The following is a 15,664-nucleotide window of genomic DNA, read 5'->3' as shown; positions in this document are numbered from 1 at the left end:
GCTCACAAAGGCTGTCTCCCACGCTTGCTCATTTTGAACCCCTTCCCGTTGGTCTCCATTAGAGTTACCTCCACAGGTACTTGGGCTGTCAGCTACCCTTTAACCTTTAGTCGACATTTCGAGGTTCGCACTCACTGCCGTTCGCTGCAACGTACTCTTTTTTTTTTTTTAAATGCAGCTTGTATGCAAGTTGCGTTCGGACTTGAATCAGGCCCTATCTGTGCAAGTGTGTCTATATATCCCCAAAGTTCATTTTAAGGTGCCACCCTTCTTGTTGGTCCTCGGAACTGCCTCTAGAAAATCAATCTACACCTAATTTTGCTTGTTTTGCATGTCATCTAGAAATGTTTTTTTTTGTGTATTTAATTTATTTTTTTATTACATTGATCAAAGTGCATCTATAAATTAGCTTTTCCACAAAATGCAACTGGATGGTGCAAAATATATCCCATTAAAAGGATAGGACGAGACCCCATCTCTGCAACCACAAAGCTGGTAATGAAATCATGAAGTCTTTTTGCGGAGGAATATTCCCTATTCCTTCCGTGTTCCTGAAGGTTAATGTGTGACACATGTATTAAAGACATGTCAAGTATGAGGATTGTCGTTAGAATTGTTAATATGTGTTTACATTGTTTTGTGGCATTTTAGTTCATCAATGAAGATGATTGAATATATGGGCAGCACAGTGGCTCAGTGGTTAGCACTTCTGCCTCACAGCACTGGGGTCATGAGTTCAATTCCTGACCATGGGTTTCCTCCGGGTGCTCCGGTTTCCTCCCACACTCCAAAAGTGTTAATTGGCTGCTATCAAATTGACCCTAGTCTGTATGTGTTAGGGAATTTAGACTGTAAGCTCCAATGAGGCAGAGACTGATGTGAGTGACCAATATTCTCTGTACAGCGCTGCGGAATTGGTGGCGCTATATAAATAAATGATGAAATAAGAAAAAACAAGTCCATCTTTGTGGACATTTCTTAAGGGGTAAATGTGAAATATACCCTACAGTCTATTTTGCAAATATAACCTCTATCCCGCTACAAATTCTGTATATACTCTCCAGCTCAGTGTGGGGCTCTGTCTACTCCTGGTTCCCCTGGTGCAGCGCAAACCCAGTGTCATTGGGTTTGAACTGAGTAGGATGAATAGCTTTTCATGTTCAAGCCACTGATGTTGTCCAGATGACAGGGGCTGGGCAAAGACATAGGAGTCCCAAGGATGAAGAGTTTACAGCAAAACTATGTGCTAGATACAGTCTGTTAGAGGGTATCTAGCAAATGATAAGACTTAGGTAGGGCCAAATCTTGACCCCATGGCCTAGGCAAGGTACTGGTTTGGGCCCCTTTGCCCCCCACATAAAACCATAGGCGGGAACCTACGTTGCCTATTGGATGATCTGGTTCTGGATAGGGGTTATATTGCCACGGTGGCTAAGTGGTTAGCACCTCTGCCTCACAGCACTGGGGTCATGAGTTCAATTCCGACCATGGCCTTATCTGTGTGGAGTTTGTATGTTCTCCCCGTGTTTGCGTGGGTTTCCTCCAGGTGCTCTGGTTTTCTCCCACACTTCAAAAGCATACTGGTAGGTTAATTGGCTGCTAACAAATTGACTCTAGTCTGTGTGTCTGTCTGTCTCTGTCTGTATATATTAGGGAATTTAGACTGTAAGCTCCAATTGGGGCAGGGACTGATGTGATTGAGTTCTCTGTACAGCGCTGCGGAATTAGTGGCGCTATATAAATAAATGGTAATAATAATAATAATTGATAGGGTTTGATTTAGATGGGGGAACAAGTTCACAAATTTGGAAATTTTTCTTTAAAGACAGTCCCGATAACCCCCACTCTCGTATAATTTAAGTCCATTGCTATTTTCTATACCAAAAATAGTACCTAGAGAACATATTTTTTTCTCATAAAAATAAAATTAGTGTTTGAGAAATATATGTATTCTTAATATTTATGTGTAAAACTACATTCTTGGCTTTTGATACAACTGCGATCATCGCTGTGTAAAATAGTGTAGCTGAATCCTATTTCAGCATTTAGCATAGTATTTACAGAATGTTTTCCCGTCTGTATGTTTCTCTGGTGCACGAATCCCTCTGTAGATCCCACGGTAATATATTTTAATGTCATTTACTGCCTGTGCAGAGGGGCCTCTGAAATGCCAAGCAACAGCCTTGACCTACACATAGCATTATGGCTTCCATGACATCTCTGATGCGGAGCATATTGCTGCCTCAGCATCGCAGCAGGATGGGAGCCTCCTGCACAAACAGGGCAACGTGTGGTGGGTTTTACAGGCCAATAAACATAGACTACATGTGGAGCCTGTACAGAGAGGCATCTTGTAACGTATATGAATATCTATATACATGACCCAAAACCAGAAGAGATTTAAAGGGCCACTAAACCCCAGATCTGTCATTTTCATATATGGACCGTGAAGATAAAATAAATTGTTTACCCTCTCTGTCCCATTACAGACAGCTGAAGCTCCCCACCACACATGTTCAGGGCCTAAAATAACAACCCTGTCCAGCTGTCAATCACTGTCTGGGGTAGTTAAAGAACCCTCTCCCCCCTGATGCAGATGTATGACATGTTTAAATAAGTATAAACACCCTAGTAAGTTTAAGTATAGCATAATTAATAGGACAGACCTTTGCCAAAGCAGGGCACTGTATGATATCCATTGTGGGGCCCCCGTTAAAATGTAACTTACTGAGCGGCTCCTTCCTATTAGCGGAGCTTCGGGATCTGCACAATGAAGCAATTTTTTCCTGGGCTCTTCTGTTTCTGTGAATTGGGTCTTGTTGGGCTGGTTAACCTGAGTGCCGGACAAGAGTGTGATCCCGCGAACCAATAGGAAGCCGCAAACTCTTGGCTTTAAATGTTAAAGCAGTGACAGAACTACCTACGCCTCAAGGGACGCGGCCCCCACTGGGTGCAGTGGTGGGGGGGGGGGGTACAGCGCATGCGGATTCAACCCTCATTTGGCCTCATGAAAGAGCATCATGAGGGCCTCCCCCAAATTTTGTTATGTGGCCAGAAGATGCAGTATTCTAAGGCAGCAGAAAAGTATATCTTTAACAAAAGGAAAATCGTCCCAGTGCTAACCTTTAGGAACACGGATGGAAATATTGATTACATTGGTGCACTGGTGAAGGCAAAAAGTAGTTTATTTTGGAAGACACACAGTAAATGGTAATTTATAATTACATTTACATTTAGAAGAACGTACACAAATAGCAGGACATTTATAGGTCGTGCCCCAAACGGAACAATAGCACAAGTTAGCCTTGATGTCCCTTATGTTCAGCTATGAGTTTTAAAGGAAGATCCTTTTTCTTCAGGATTCAGAACACTTGGCTGCTGGGGGGGGGGGGGGTCCTAAAAATGTCTAATAACCCATTCACAATGACTCAAAAACCCAGGTTATTGTCATGTTAGATAGGAGGTGCATCTCTAAACAGGCAGAAAATAATTTACAGACTCATAAACTTTCTCTGCAGAAATGGCAGTGATGTCACGGCAGCTTAGCAGACTGCATTCTCAACTTTTTGACCCGTGTCAGATGTCATTAGGACACTGTTTTAAAGCTATTGGAGGGGCTTTAGCTGTCTGTAGCAGGTGGTGATTTAATACTTTACATTTTTAACAGAGCTGCAGTGCAATGCCATGTTAACACTGTACAATGTATTCACCTTTAGGGTTCTTATGTGAAAATGTCATTGTTGTAGTTTAGTGGTTCTCAGTGCTGCAATCTCATTGTCAGTTGGAAGATGATGTCCAAACCGAGGAAAGTTACCAATACATGTTGGGGTATCACAGCGTGTATAAGCTGAAACCACAACATCAAGAGGATCATTATTGGGTAGGGCAGTAAACGCATTCGGAATATTACCGACGCGGGCCCGGATCACCTTTTGTGTGCGTTCATCTTCCGTCAACAGTAACGGGTTGTTATGGAGCCAGAAGTGATCAGACTATTGGCCAGAGAAGCTCAATAGGCAGATATAAGCTGATTGGATCATTTAATGGTTATGCTTGCATACCTAACAACGTTTCTTGGCCAATTACAGCAAGTGATGGATCCAGAGGGGGGGGGGGGGGGGGGGGGCGATCGGCGGCTGCACACTATGTGCAGGTCCGTTTGCAGTGACAGGCAGGGACAGTGTGCTGCCCGGCTGCTCTGATTGTGTTTTAAACACAATCAGAGCATCAGGGCAGCACACTGTCCCTGCCTGACCCTGCTGAATGGACCTGCACATAGTGTGCAGCCGCCGGCAGCAAGCCCCTGCTAGGGGCTTGATGTCAAAAAGGGGGCGGGGCCTAAACTGCCCCCCCTACATCGCCCCCGGTACAAATATTCTCTAGATCCGCCCCTGATTACAGCAGGGGGGGGGGGGGTCAGGAGGTTGCCCTGCTCTCCCTGGGGATCTCCCAGAAATGCGGGAGTCTCCCGGACATTCCAGGAAAGTAGGCAACTATGCGTTAAAGAAAAGCAGCTAATGAATCTCTACAGACTGAAGTGTCTTTTACATTTCTGTCTCCATTACTGAAGTCATGTTGTCTTACCTGTCAGTATTTTATTAAATCTTGGTCTCCATGAAAATGGCCACCGCCATAGGCATCAATACATGGACATAGGACACAATTTTTCTGAAGCCAACCACGTCTTGTACTGGCTCAGCATCAGTGAGAATGCCAGACTGTCACTATCTGCATTGAAATCCTACCTCCTAGACTTTTGCATTTGCTCGTACTGTATTTAGACACAATGGGTCTGATTCATTAAGGCAGGCAAAACAAACACATTGGGGGTAATTGAAAATCGAAATAGCCGCGAAGATGATGTTCCTCAGAACAAGGCGGCTGGTCATTTTTCCAGTTACTAGAGTAAAATATCCGCTTATTTTTCCTCGTACTTCTATGGGGTATTTTTGTAAACATCCGAGGAACATCGCGGCTAATTGAATCTGCCCCATTGTGCTCTTTTTTTTTTAAGTGTGCATAAATCGGGCATACGGATGTCTGTATTCTACTAGAAGTGGATCTGAAGAATCATCTCGAATACAGGTGTATGTATGTATGCTCTATATGCACTCGCTGTATTGAGACACAATACACTATGGGATACGTACTGGTAGGTTAATTGGCTGTTATCAAAAAATGACCCTAGTCTCTGTCTGTCTGTCTCCCTGTCTGTCTGTCTGTGTGTATATTAGGGAATTTAGACTGTAAGCTCCAATGGGGCAGGGACTGATATGAGTGAGTTCTCTGTACAGCGCTGCAGAATTAGTGGCGCTATATAAATAAATGGTGGTGATGATGATGATACATATGTGGAATATAAAGTTCCAATAAAAACTATTCAATTAATTAATAATAATATAGGGGCTGATTCATTAAGGAAAGTTAAGCAAAAAAATGAGTATGTTTCCTTACTCAAGTTTTTTGGACGAAACCATGTTAAAATGGAAGGGGTGCACATGAGTTTATTGTTTTGCACATAAGTTAAATACTGGCTGTTTATTTCATGTAGCACACAAATACTTTATTTGTACACTGAAATTTAAAGTTGGTCTAGCACATGCCCTACCCCAACCATATAAATCTGTTCCTATATTTTAAATTTACCTCCCCCTCCAATGCAACATGTTTTTGCCTTATTTGCTTACTTGTTCTTAACTTTCCTTAATGAATCAGGCCCATAGTCATTAATGAAAAACATTTAAAAAATATTTTTTTCTCCCCCTTGAAATGTAATTGTCATCATGTTATTTATCATCATCAGCAGCTATTTTAAGTGGTTAGCACTTCTGCCTTACAGCACTGGGGTCATGAGTTCAATTCCCAACCATGGCCTTATCTGTGAGGAGTTTGTATGTTCTCCCTGTGTTTGTGTGGGTATCCTCCGGGTGCTCCGGTTTCCTCCTACACTCCAAAAACATACTGGTAGGTTAATTGGCTGCTATCAAATTGACCCTAGTGTCTGTGTGTGTGTCTGTGTGTATGTTAGGGAATTTAGACTGTAAGCTCCAATGGGGCAGGGACTGATGTGAGTGAGGTCTCTGTACAGCGCTGCAGAATTAGTGGCGCTATATAAATAAATGATGATACATGCGACATATACTGAACAACATTGTTAGAAATACTTGCAAATAGTGTAACTTTTTTCTTCCACTTTGTAACCTAAATGAATAGAAAATAATACATATTGTGTATTTCCCATCACTGAACACAATGTTTCAGTGATCTAGTGAGATTTCACATGTTAGTAAAGATAACTAACTCCTGGGCCTGAGTATTTATCCTGTTCCGTAGCCTACAGGTCGGTCTCTGGATCTGATCCCCTGTAAGTTTGTTGCACTCTTCTCTCTGTACCATGAGAACTGGAGGAGGAGACCCTGGGATACCCAGAGCTTGTTTAATGATCTGGAATTCCATCATTTAGCAGAGTCAGAAGGAGCCGTCCCCTGTTAGTCTGTACATTCCATACAGGGCAGTGGAGGGAGGGACACACAGGGATAGGAGGAGGGAGGTTTGCTAGGGTCCAACACACTCTTTCCTAAGTTCACAAACGGCCCCGCTTCTCAGGAACTGACAGCATCATTCTGAGATGAGTTTGGATTTCAGAGCCATGACAGATGTGGGGAGAAGATTTCACCCTCTGGGCTACTGGTAAGGATTGTGCTATATACCATCTGAGCAAGGCGTTAATTCCTCTTATTTAGTGTTTAGTGCATAAATACATATTGATCACACTCTGCAGAAGGAAATAATAATAATGACAATAATGCTTTCAGCACTTGGACTTGTAGCAGCTGGTCACTACTGCAGATGAGAACCCAGTGTGGCATTATATAGTGTAAGCATATCCGTGTTTGTATTAAAGAGATTATTATAGTTTAAAGTTACTCTACGTAGTTTTGGGAAGATGCCCCCTCCGAAAACATGAGTGTTGGATAGCCAAACGGCTTCCTCCTCAGTAAGAAGTGATCATTGGGGATTTAAGCGATTCTGTCAGTTGTATATTTGTGATAAAACATTCGGATGGGGTTTCAGAGGAGAACAGAGCGAAGTGTTGCAGAATACAAGAGTTTGTAATGTCTGATAAGGGTGGTGAGCGGAATGAGTGGCAGCTTTCTGTGACTTAACCCTAATGTTACCTCTTTAGTAATAAAATATACAATATAGATTCATGGGATATTTAACAATTTTCAGCACCCTGCCAGAATAACATGGACTGGCATGAATTTACGCCAATCCAAGGAGTCAATTACTTTGCCTGCAGCATCCACAGAGAGACCATCTGCAAGATATTCTCTCCCTTTCTATAACTTGGCTCCAATCAGCCCGGTGTGTCTGCTACCTTTACCCTCCAAATTCCAGGACAGCTTCTCTCAGATCTTGTACCTCTGTTCTTTGGGATTCTCCCTTTCCCACGAAGACATTGTTGGCTGACATCATCTGGTTACAATTAAGAGTTTAGTTATTTATAGGGAGGTCACCCGCGGCTTGGCGGAGTGGTCCAGAGCGCTGACCTCACTCTTTTTCCCCTTGGCCTCATGTCTGCACTGTGTGAGCAGTGTGTGTAATGGGATTTACTGTGTCAGCACTGTTCTCCACTAATACAATGCACTGGGACTGCATCTATGGGCCCCTATTTATCAAACTCCAGAGATAAAGAGGACTTTTTATTGTGACAATAGAAGAATCATTTATCACTGCAATTTATCAATAAAATATCGCAGTGAGACTGACCCGGGGTGGCTGAATAACTGAACACTTCAGCGGTCCGGTCTCTGTGGATTTCGCATGCGTCAGCCAGCTCACACGTACATAGTGGAACAGAAAGCCTAGATTTGGGCGTTCAGTTCCAATACACGTTAAACAACAGATGAAAAATATTTTTTTTAAAAAAATTGAATAAATGCTTTATTTAAAAAATTGTTTCAATAATGTTCTTCTACATGTACTGCAGCAATACTTGTTACGTAGGCTTCCCCAAAGTCAAAAGCCTCAGCGTTTCACCCTATGATAGATATGCCCCATAATGGGCGGGATCCAGAGAGAGAGGGGGACATACTCTGCCGGGAGGACCTGTGAGTCTCCCGGGCATTCCGGGAGAGTAGTGTGAAATAATGTTGACCATCAGCAATTCGTTAGAAGCTGAATCATCTTTTTCATTCACCTTACGTACTATTCCTCTGTGTCCATTTAACAGATGTTTCTGAACACTCTCATTCACAAAGGGCATTTACGTTTGGATGGAGCTCCTCTTTTTTTAATTTCCCAGAACCTCGATATGCCATCAAATCCCTTCTCATTGAATTTCCCTTCTCCTTATTTATTTGTATTAACTGTTTCTTTTTAATCCTTATTAAATTAGTATTAGATTTGTGCAAGTAAGCTGACATAACGTCTGGTGTTATTTCAAGTGTCATAATTAGGGAGATTGTCATCTTAAGCACATTGCTTACCTTGTACTTTGACAGGGCAGTGTTTTCCCACCTACTGTTATTAAGCCCCACCCACAGCAGTCCAGGTTTTAAGGATATCCACCCTTGAGCACAGGTGGTGGAATCAAAATGTCTGAGACACTAATTAAATCACCTAGACTCAAACATGGAAAGCCTTAAAACCTGGACTTTCAGGGGCGCTGGAGGACTAGAGTTGGGAAACAGTGGCTTAGAGAATACCTACAAGAGAGCTCTTGTCTCCCATTCTTATAACTCCTTTGACTATATTGTTCACAGAACACAATGCTCGTCTTTTCTGTTTCGATGGCACATAATTGTATGTAGATATCTATTCATCCATATTCATACCAGGATTCTCTCATTAACCAGGAGCAAAACTTGCCCTAGGCAAAATAGGCCACATTGCAGGGCAGCACAAAGGGTGTAACATCTAGTGCATTCATTCTGTGGCAACGCACTAATTGTAGAGTCTTTGGGACGTGTCTGGGGTCACAAAAATGTAAAAAAATAAAAATAAAAAGTCTTGGAGGGTCGTACCCAACCCAGGTGCCGCCAGTTAGCTGCTGAGTATTCAGTGTAAATGTGTGTGGCTTGTGGATAAGACGTGTCTTAGGATATGAAAGGATATGGACCTACAGTCTCCATCTATCCATCGAGCAGGCTCTGACTATGAACCAATGGATATACCCGCAATACAATGAACGTTGAAACCCAGTGCTTAATTAGTCTGTCAATGCAAATATAATATGGACAGTAGACTATTTCTGTGCTATATATCAGGAAGCTACAACCTTTCCCAAACCACCTAAAACGTCAAATAGTCAAAGCGCTATTCGTAAGATGCCCTCTTCCAGCTGTATCCATACTGCAACTACTAGATACAGAAATACCACATGTAGTCCAAGTATGCTCTAATTTGTCCCTTCAATGCCCCCGATCAAATGACACAGCACCACTTCTCTTGTATTGTAGGTTGGATGCAAATCTCTATAGATTCTTGTGTAAGATAACGATTACTGACGAGAGGACTGTGATCATGTACGGAGGTCGCAGCCAGATTACCCATAGGGCAACCTTATGGGGCCCGAGTTATCACTTTTATGTTTTGTTTTTTTTGACAAATCAAATCGCCATCATCATCATTTATTTATATAGCGCCAGCAAATTCCGTAGCGCTTTAACAATTGGGAACAAACACAGTAATAAAACAATACTGGGTAATACACACAGATATACTATAAGTAAGAAGGCCCATCTAGCAAGCTTACAATCTATGGGACAACGGAGAGGAGAGGGGGGGGGGGGGGAAACATTTTGTTGGGGTCTGACAGAGGTCAGATGTTGACAACTAATTAGATGCCTGTCTTGCATGGTCTTTACTCCCAGTGAACGTGTACAATGGGAATATAATTACACTTCAGTACAGCAAAACGTTTCATCCCAGACATGTCAAGTCAGTTGTACAATTTTATGAACATTACTAGCCAAGTAATAAGCGTATGGAAACAGATATGTACATGTCATCGTATAGTTAGATGAATGTAATGGGGAAATTACTTATTTCTACTGGCAATGCATGGATGCTTGGTGCTTGGAATTTAAATTACTTTTAGAAATGAGATGTTCTAGCTGATTGATCTTAATTAGGTCTGTAGCCTTGGTGTGTGTGTGTGAGTCTTGTGTGTGTGTGTGTGTGTGTGTGTGTGTGTACGTATGTGTGTTTCCCCCTTCTTGACATAAGAGGATGCAGGGAGAGGAGTGAGGAAGCCTTGCATTGTCCACAATCGTGGATGGAACAGGCTGTTTCCTGAGCTCCGCTATTATCCAGGAGGGAGTCGCACCCTGCCACTTGACCCCTCTACACCCGTTAGTGATTCACCCCGGCCAGGAAACCTGGCTGAGAACGCAGTGTCCGCTGCCCTGGCGGCGGAATGGGTCCATAGAGAGATCCAGAATCGGGAAAGTACATAAAGTGACAAACAGTTAAATGGCAGATTTCCTGTATGGAAAACCCTGTACTTTAGTTGTCCACAGCAAAGGCGGTTACTATGCTGCATTGTTCTATTCAAATAATAACTTGTTGTTCTATTTTGTCCTGGAGATAGAAAATGAGATACCTGTGATTTCAGTATACAGGGTAAAAGATTTCGATATGACCTGTGATATTATAAGTGGGAGATCTGCTAACTCTTCATCTCTCTCTTGCAGTACCTGTAACAGTCTGGATGGAGGAAGCGAGTACGTCAAGGTAAGAATCATCCTGTCTCTGTTTACCTGTGTCTGCTAGGTCACACTGAGGACAGACAACACCCAGAACACATCTGCTGACATCGGTCTAATGAGTCCATGGCACTCTGGGAATTGTACATGCAGCATGCGTACTATAGTGCACACATGACTGAACGGAGGTGGAGATAACCTGACTGTGTCATCCACTAAAGAGATGGTCAGATAATTCTACCTAGGCGTTATATTTAAGTAGTGGTACATTTATTATCAAGGATTATACGTATGCAGCAGAGATAACAGCTGTGGGTGCAGGGAGTATTGGTGGTATATCTCCTGCAAGGATGACCATAGTCACAGGTGGGAAAGCGGGATTGAGAATTCCCTTCTCTCGCCTTCTCCAGTTCATTTCTGGTTGTGAGTACACACAACTCGAGCAGTAAAATAGTAATCAATTAACATAACTAGAGAGCTACCTTGTAATTACGGTAAAGGGGGGAGGGATGAGTACAGCCTGACATTCATAGACAATGTCCCTCGTTCTAATACTGGCCTGATGGGTCCTAGCAGAGATACACTACAGTCAGGTGAGAACACGTATGAAGAACAGTGATTAGCACTATAAAGGCTGCCTGTGTCATACATGGTGGATTTTGGTTGGTGAACTGGGCCTGTGTGGCTAAACTGAACAACCACTGTAAGACGGTGGGCTCAACGTAATTCAGTTACATTGGATCAGAGTGGATCTGTTTCGGTAGAATGATGACAACATTCTAATGTTCAGCGGTCAGGCTGAGCAGACAAATTGTGTGAGGCGGTTTTAAATGGGAACAATCCTGACAGAAATTTGTCAAAATAGTCTTAGCAAAGAAACATTCAGTTAGGAAATAAGAATAATGGACTGATGGGAGATGATCTGAGGAGGGGATAGTGCCGCTATAGTGTGGTCTGTTGTAGGATCTGTTCTGTGGGAATGAGATGTGGCTAAAGAATGGGAGGATTTATGTCTCCAAGACTTGTGTCACTGCTTATGAAAGTTCTGAGATATGTATAAATACAATTATATTTTGTAGTAAAAACTGCATTGTGTTGGCTTCCCACAGCTCTTTGCTTTTTATGTTGGCTGTGTATACATCTATGTATAGATGTATATTCAGGCTTTTGCTTCTTGTATTCACAAGTAGAGCCAATTTGAGTCTTGCAGTATACTGTCATGTATGGAAAAATTAAATATGTTTATATTAAAATAAATTAAAAATACATTTAGGCGTCTAAGAGGAGATATGATTACTATGTAAAAATACATTGAGGGTCAATACAGAGAACTTTTTACCCCAAGGACTATACACAGGACACGCGGTCACCCCCTAAGGTTAGAGGAGAGGAAATTTCACAACCAGCAAAGGAAGGGGTTCTTTACAGTAAGGGCAGTCAAGATATGGAATTCACTGCCAGGGAAGGTTGTGATGGCAGATTCAATAGATATGTTTAAGAAAGGGTTAGATAAATTTTTAGCGGAAAAGTGTATCCAAGGAAACGACCATTAATTAAAATGAAGGATAGTAGGGGATATAGGGAAAAAATAGGACTGCAATATTGGGTCTGGGGGGATTTTTCCCGATTGAAACAGATTGGCGTTTGCTTAATCTGGATCAATTTCAAATGTAAGTGCAGGATCGCAGGAGATCCAAAATAGGTTGAACTTGATGGACTGGTGTCTTTTTTCATCAACTAAGTTATTATGTTACATATATATATATATATATATATATATATATTATATGTATAGATATGTATATATATATATATATATATATATATATATGTATATTTTATATATATATATATATATATATATATATATATATATATATATATATACTGTATATATATATGTGTGTGTGTATATTTTATATATTATATGTGTGTATATTTTATACATTATATATATATGTGTATATTATAAAAATGTGCATATATTACCATAGCACAGGTATTGTGCTCCAAAATCCTTGAGTCAAACAATAATCCAATTGAAATGGCTGGCATCATTGTTATCAGACAAGAAGTGCTGTAATCTTCTAATTGCACTCACATTCCCCAGGTACGCCAGAGGTGATCAAACAGCGGATTGGCCAGATCTTGTCCAGTTTGGGCCACTTACCTGTGCTCAGCCACAGAGTGGTCCATGTGAGGCTCTCTCTTTTTTCACAAGTTAGGTAACATTTTGGGGTACTGTCAAGCAGGCTAGTTAGTCCTCTAGTCAGAAAGCACTAAACCTCAAAGTTTTTTATTTGCTCTGTACTTTAGCAGTAGTGGGATGGAGGACGGCCAACAAAACAGTCTTAGGGGGCAAATACAAAATACAAATGTAACCACTGACCAGTCCCTCTCAGTACGGCAGTATTCAGAGGAATGTCAGTGTTGATTAAAGAGAAAAAGAGTGCTCTTCACTTACTCATAGTATGCAGCCAACTAGTTCACTAGAAACTCTTGACATCACTGAAGCATCTTTGCTTTCACCACCGAATATTGGTTCAGCCTGCAGAATGACAGCCACACTTGTGCGTTGTTGGCAGGTCCAATTTATCAAGGGTTTCAACATTTTTTTTCTTTACTAAACTCTAGCGAAAGCTTCCCTAGCAGCAAAGAAACATTGCAATATCTCTTCCAATGGTGAAGATCAGGCCCCCCCAATGTTTACAGCTGATGCCTTTTACTATAGGTGGGGATCACTTGCATCAAGTTTGCTTAACAATCTGCAGCAAAGGGGGATTTAGCAATAGGATATAACAAGAGGTCTGTAAAACTCCCATCTACTGTAAATTTGGTGCACTTGCAGGATGCAGCCTAATGAGATAAGGTCTTGTCACAGAAGTTATGGCATGAAGCAGGCTGCTCTTTACAGTCACAATGCTACCACATGTTTGTCTGCTGTCGTCCCAGCTTCACAAAAGCGTCTGTCAAGGGAATCTGGGCCAGTAGGGACAGACACTTGATTGTAGCCTTCGCCTTGCCAAGTCCTCCGTCCTCTGAATCTACAAGGTCTGGCAGCGGCTTTACTGTCTACAAGCTGTAACTACAGGATTGCACACAGTAGTGTTTTTATTGGTGGAAACTGTATCATTAAAGGAATGGACAAAAAGCTCCAACACATTCTACTTATTAATAAGGAATCATTTTCTTAGGCCACTTGCACTAGTATTTGGGATGCTCCCAGTGACCTCACATTCCTGCCCTACCCCCACCAGCAGAAACTTATTCATTCACAGACATTGCAGCCCTCCTTCCCAGACTAAAGCCAGGGAAAAGGGGGAGCTATAAGCCTGGAAGACAGAAAGGGAATTGGGAGATAAGAGCAGGGAGGGAGGAGGGGAGATATGGAGGAGAGGAGAGGCTTCAGCCATGGGTGAATTTCTATGGCTCCTCCCATGATGCTCTTTTGACAAGCGATGAGGTAATGCTTGAAGCATCAGCCTGCAATCCAGCATCAGCATCAGCACCAGCAGTCGGCATCAGTTGTACAGGCTGCTACACAACCAGCACTGAGCAGCTGGGAGCCACGAGACAAGAAGGTCCAGCTAGGAGAGGGCACGCGTTGGGATTTTTGCCTCTCCTCATTTGGATGGAGGATTTGCTGTCGACATGACAGAGAGATGCAGTTTGTGGAGTGCGCTGTCTGCAGCGGCATGCTGCTTCTACCGGGGCTCGTTCATGCAAGTGCAGGTAAGGCGCACTATGGGAAGGAACAGGGTAGTACCCCGGTCTATCCTTTCTGACGTTCTGGCATTAGGTGGCTTTATTCCAGTGAGCTCCACGTTTAACCAGGTTCACAGGTAGAGTAACGTAATAAGTGGTTAAGGGGTCTTCCTGCCTGGTCTGTATAGTGTGAACACAGACAAGACATTGAGCAGATTGATTCTGGTTCCAGCGAGTTCATTTTGACACAGGATAGATGTTCTTGATTGATTTTCAGAATTGCTTGTGAAACAGGACATATTATTTATAGATAACATGTATAGATTCAGAATCGGGCGATCACCTGGAAAGGTACCTTGGATTTCATCCTTACCGATTGACGATGTTGATTACAGCCACGTTACCCGCTAGCTGGCGGAGGGAACTTTCTGGGTGTATCGTAGACCACCCCCCGGACCAGAGTTGATATAAGATGACGTCAGTGTGTATCGAAGCGAGAGCACAGGCAACATGGCCAGGGTTAAACACGTGTGTATCTATGTGCATCCTTACATGGTAGGGCGTGCAAGCCATAGATTACGCACAGGTAGCCCAAAACCGTAGAAGCCGTCAGTTGTGATGGACGTAAGCTAAGGGCAGGTGGAAAATACACGGTTAAACATTCCTGTTATCAGGAACGGTGGGTGGGGAGAGCTCCCCTCTGTGATTATGGGCAATCTCTGAATGTCCAGGGCTGGTATTTAAATTGGGAGCTAGTGTATACAAAGAGGTTATATATAAAATTTCATTTTCTCAGGTAGATTGCAAGCTCCGCAGCCGATGGTGTAAAGTTTGAAGCTGGCCACACTGTGGTATGTCGCTGGTCCACATATATATATATATGGGTTATTAGCTACAAGAAAGGCACATTGTGGTGGGAGATATTAGGTGAAATAGAGGAAAGTTGTGTATGACGTGTAGTAATTTCTTAACTCTGGCACAGCAAGGGTTATAGAGGGTGGGTGGTGGAGCAATGTATGAATGACTGGGCGTCTCTACGGTGACGGCAACATCTCTGCACCTCCACCAATAGCTTATTACCCGGTGCTAGGAGCAGTGACATCATTTCTAACCAATGGCAGCTCAGACAGCATATGCAGCAGAAGGGGTGAGCTCAGTACCCCCAAATTAAAAATGGCTATGAGAAAAAGGTGTCTCAGGACTGGTGTTACAGCAACAAAGACTCAAGCCATAAAAAATATCTATCC

At 42.5% G+C, this 15,664-nt stretch overlaps 1 protein-coding gene across 3 annotated transcripts in view; it reads left to right on the top strand.

The window, feature by feature from the left end:
* The window catches only part of SH2D3C (SH2 domain containing 3C), a 51,090-nt gene that overhangs the window by 22,234 nt on the left and 13,192 nt on the right, over window positions 1-15,664 (top strand). Inside the window, exons 1-2 of one of the 3 annotated variants that reach the window (XM_075185151.1) lie at window positions 6,592-6,690; window positions 10,701-10,740. In XM_075185151.1, the coding sequence (XP_075041252.1) occupies window positions 6,629-6,690; window positions 10,701-10,740 (102 nt within the window). In that variant the 5' untranslated portion in view covers window positions 6,592-6,628. Of the gene's footprint in view, window positions 1-6,591; window positions 6,691-10,700; window positions 10,741-14,176; window positions 14,445-15,664 lie in introns of those variants that run through there. The other 2 variants (XM_075185150.1, XM_075185152.1) reach the window with 2 other exon arrangements.

The sequence above is a fragment of the Mixophyes fleayi genome, chromosome 9, assembly GCF_038048845.1.
Source record: "Mixophyes fleayi isolate aMixFle1 chromosome 9, aMixFle1.hap1, whole genome shotgun sequence".
NCBI classification, from domain to species: Eukaryota; Metazoa; Chordata; class Amphibia; order Anura; family Limnodynastidae; genus Mixophyes; species Mixophyes fleayi.
The sequence above is the reverse complement of the archived record's forward strand: the minus strand, read 5'-3'. Positions and strand labels throughout refer to the sequence as shown.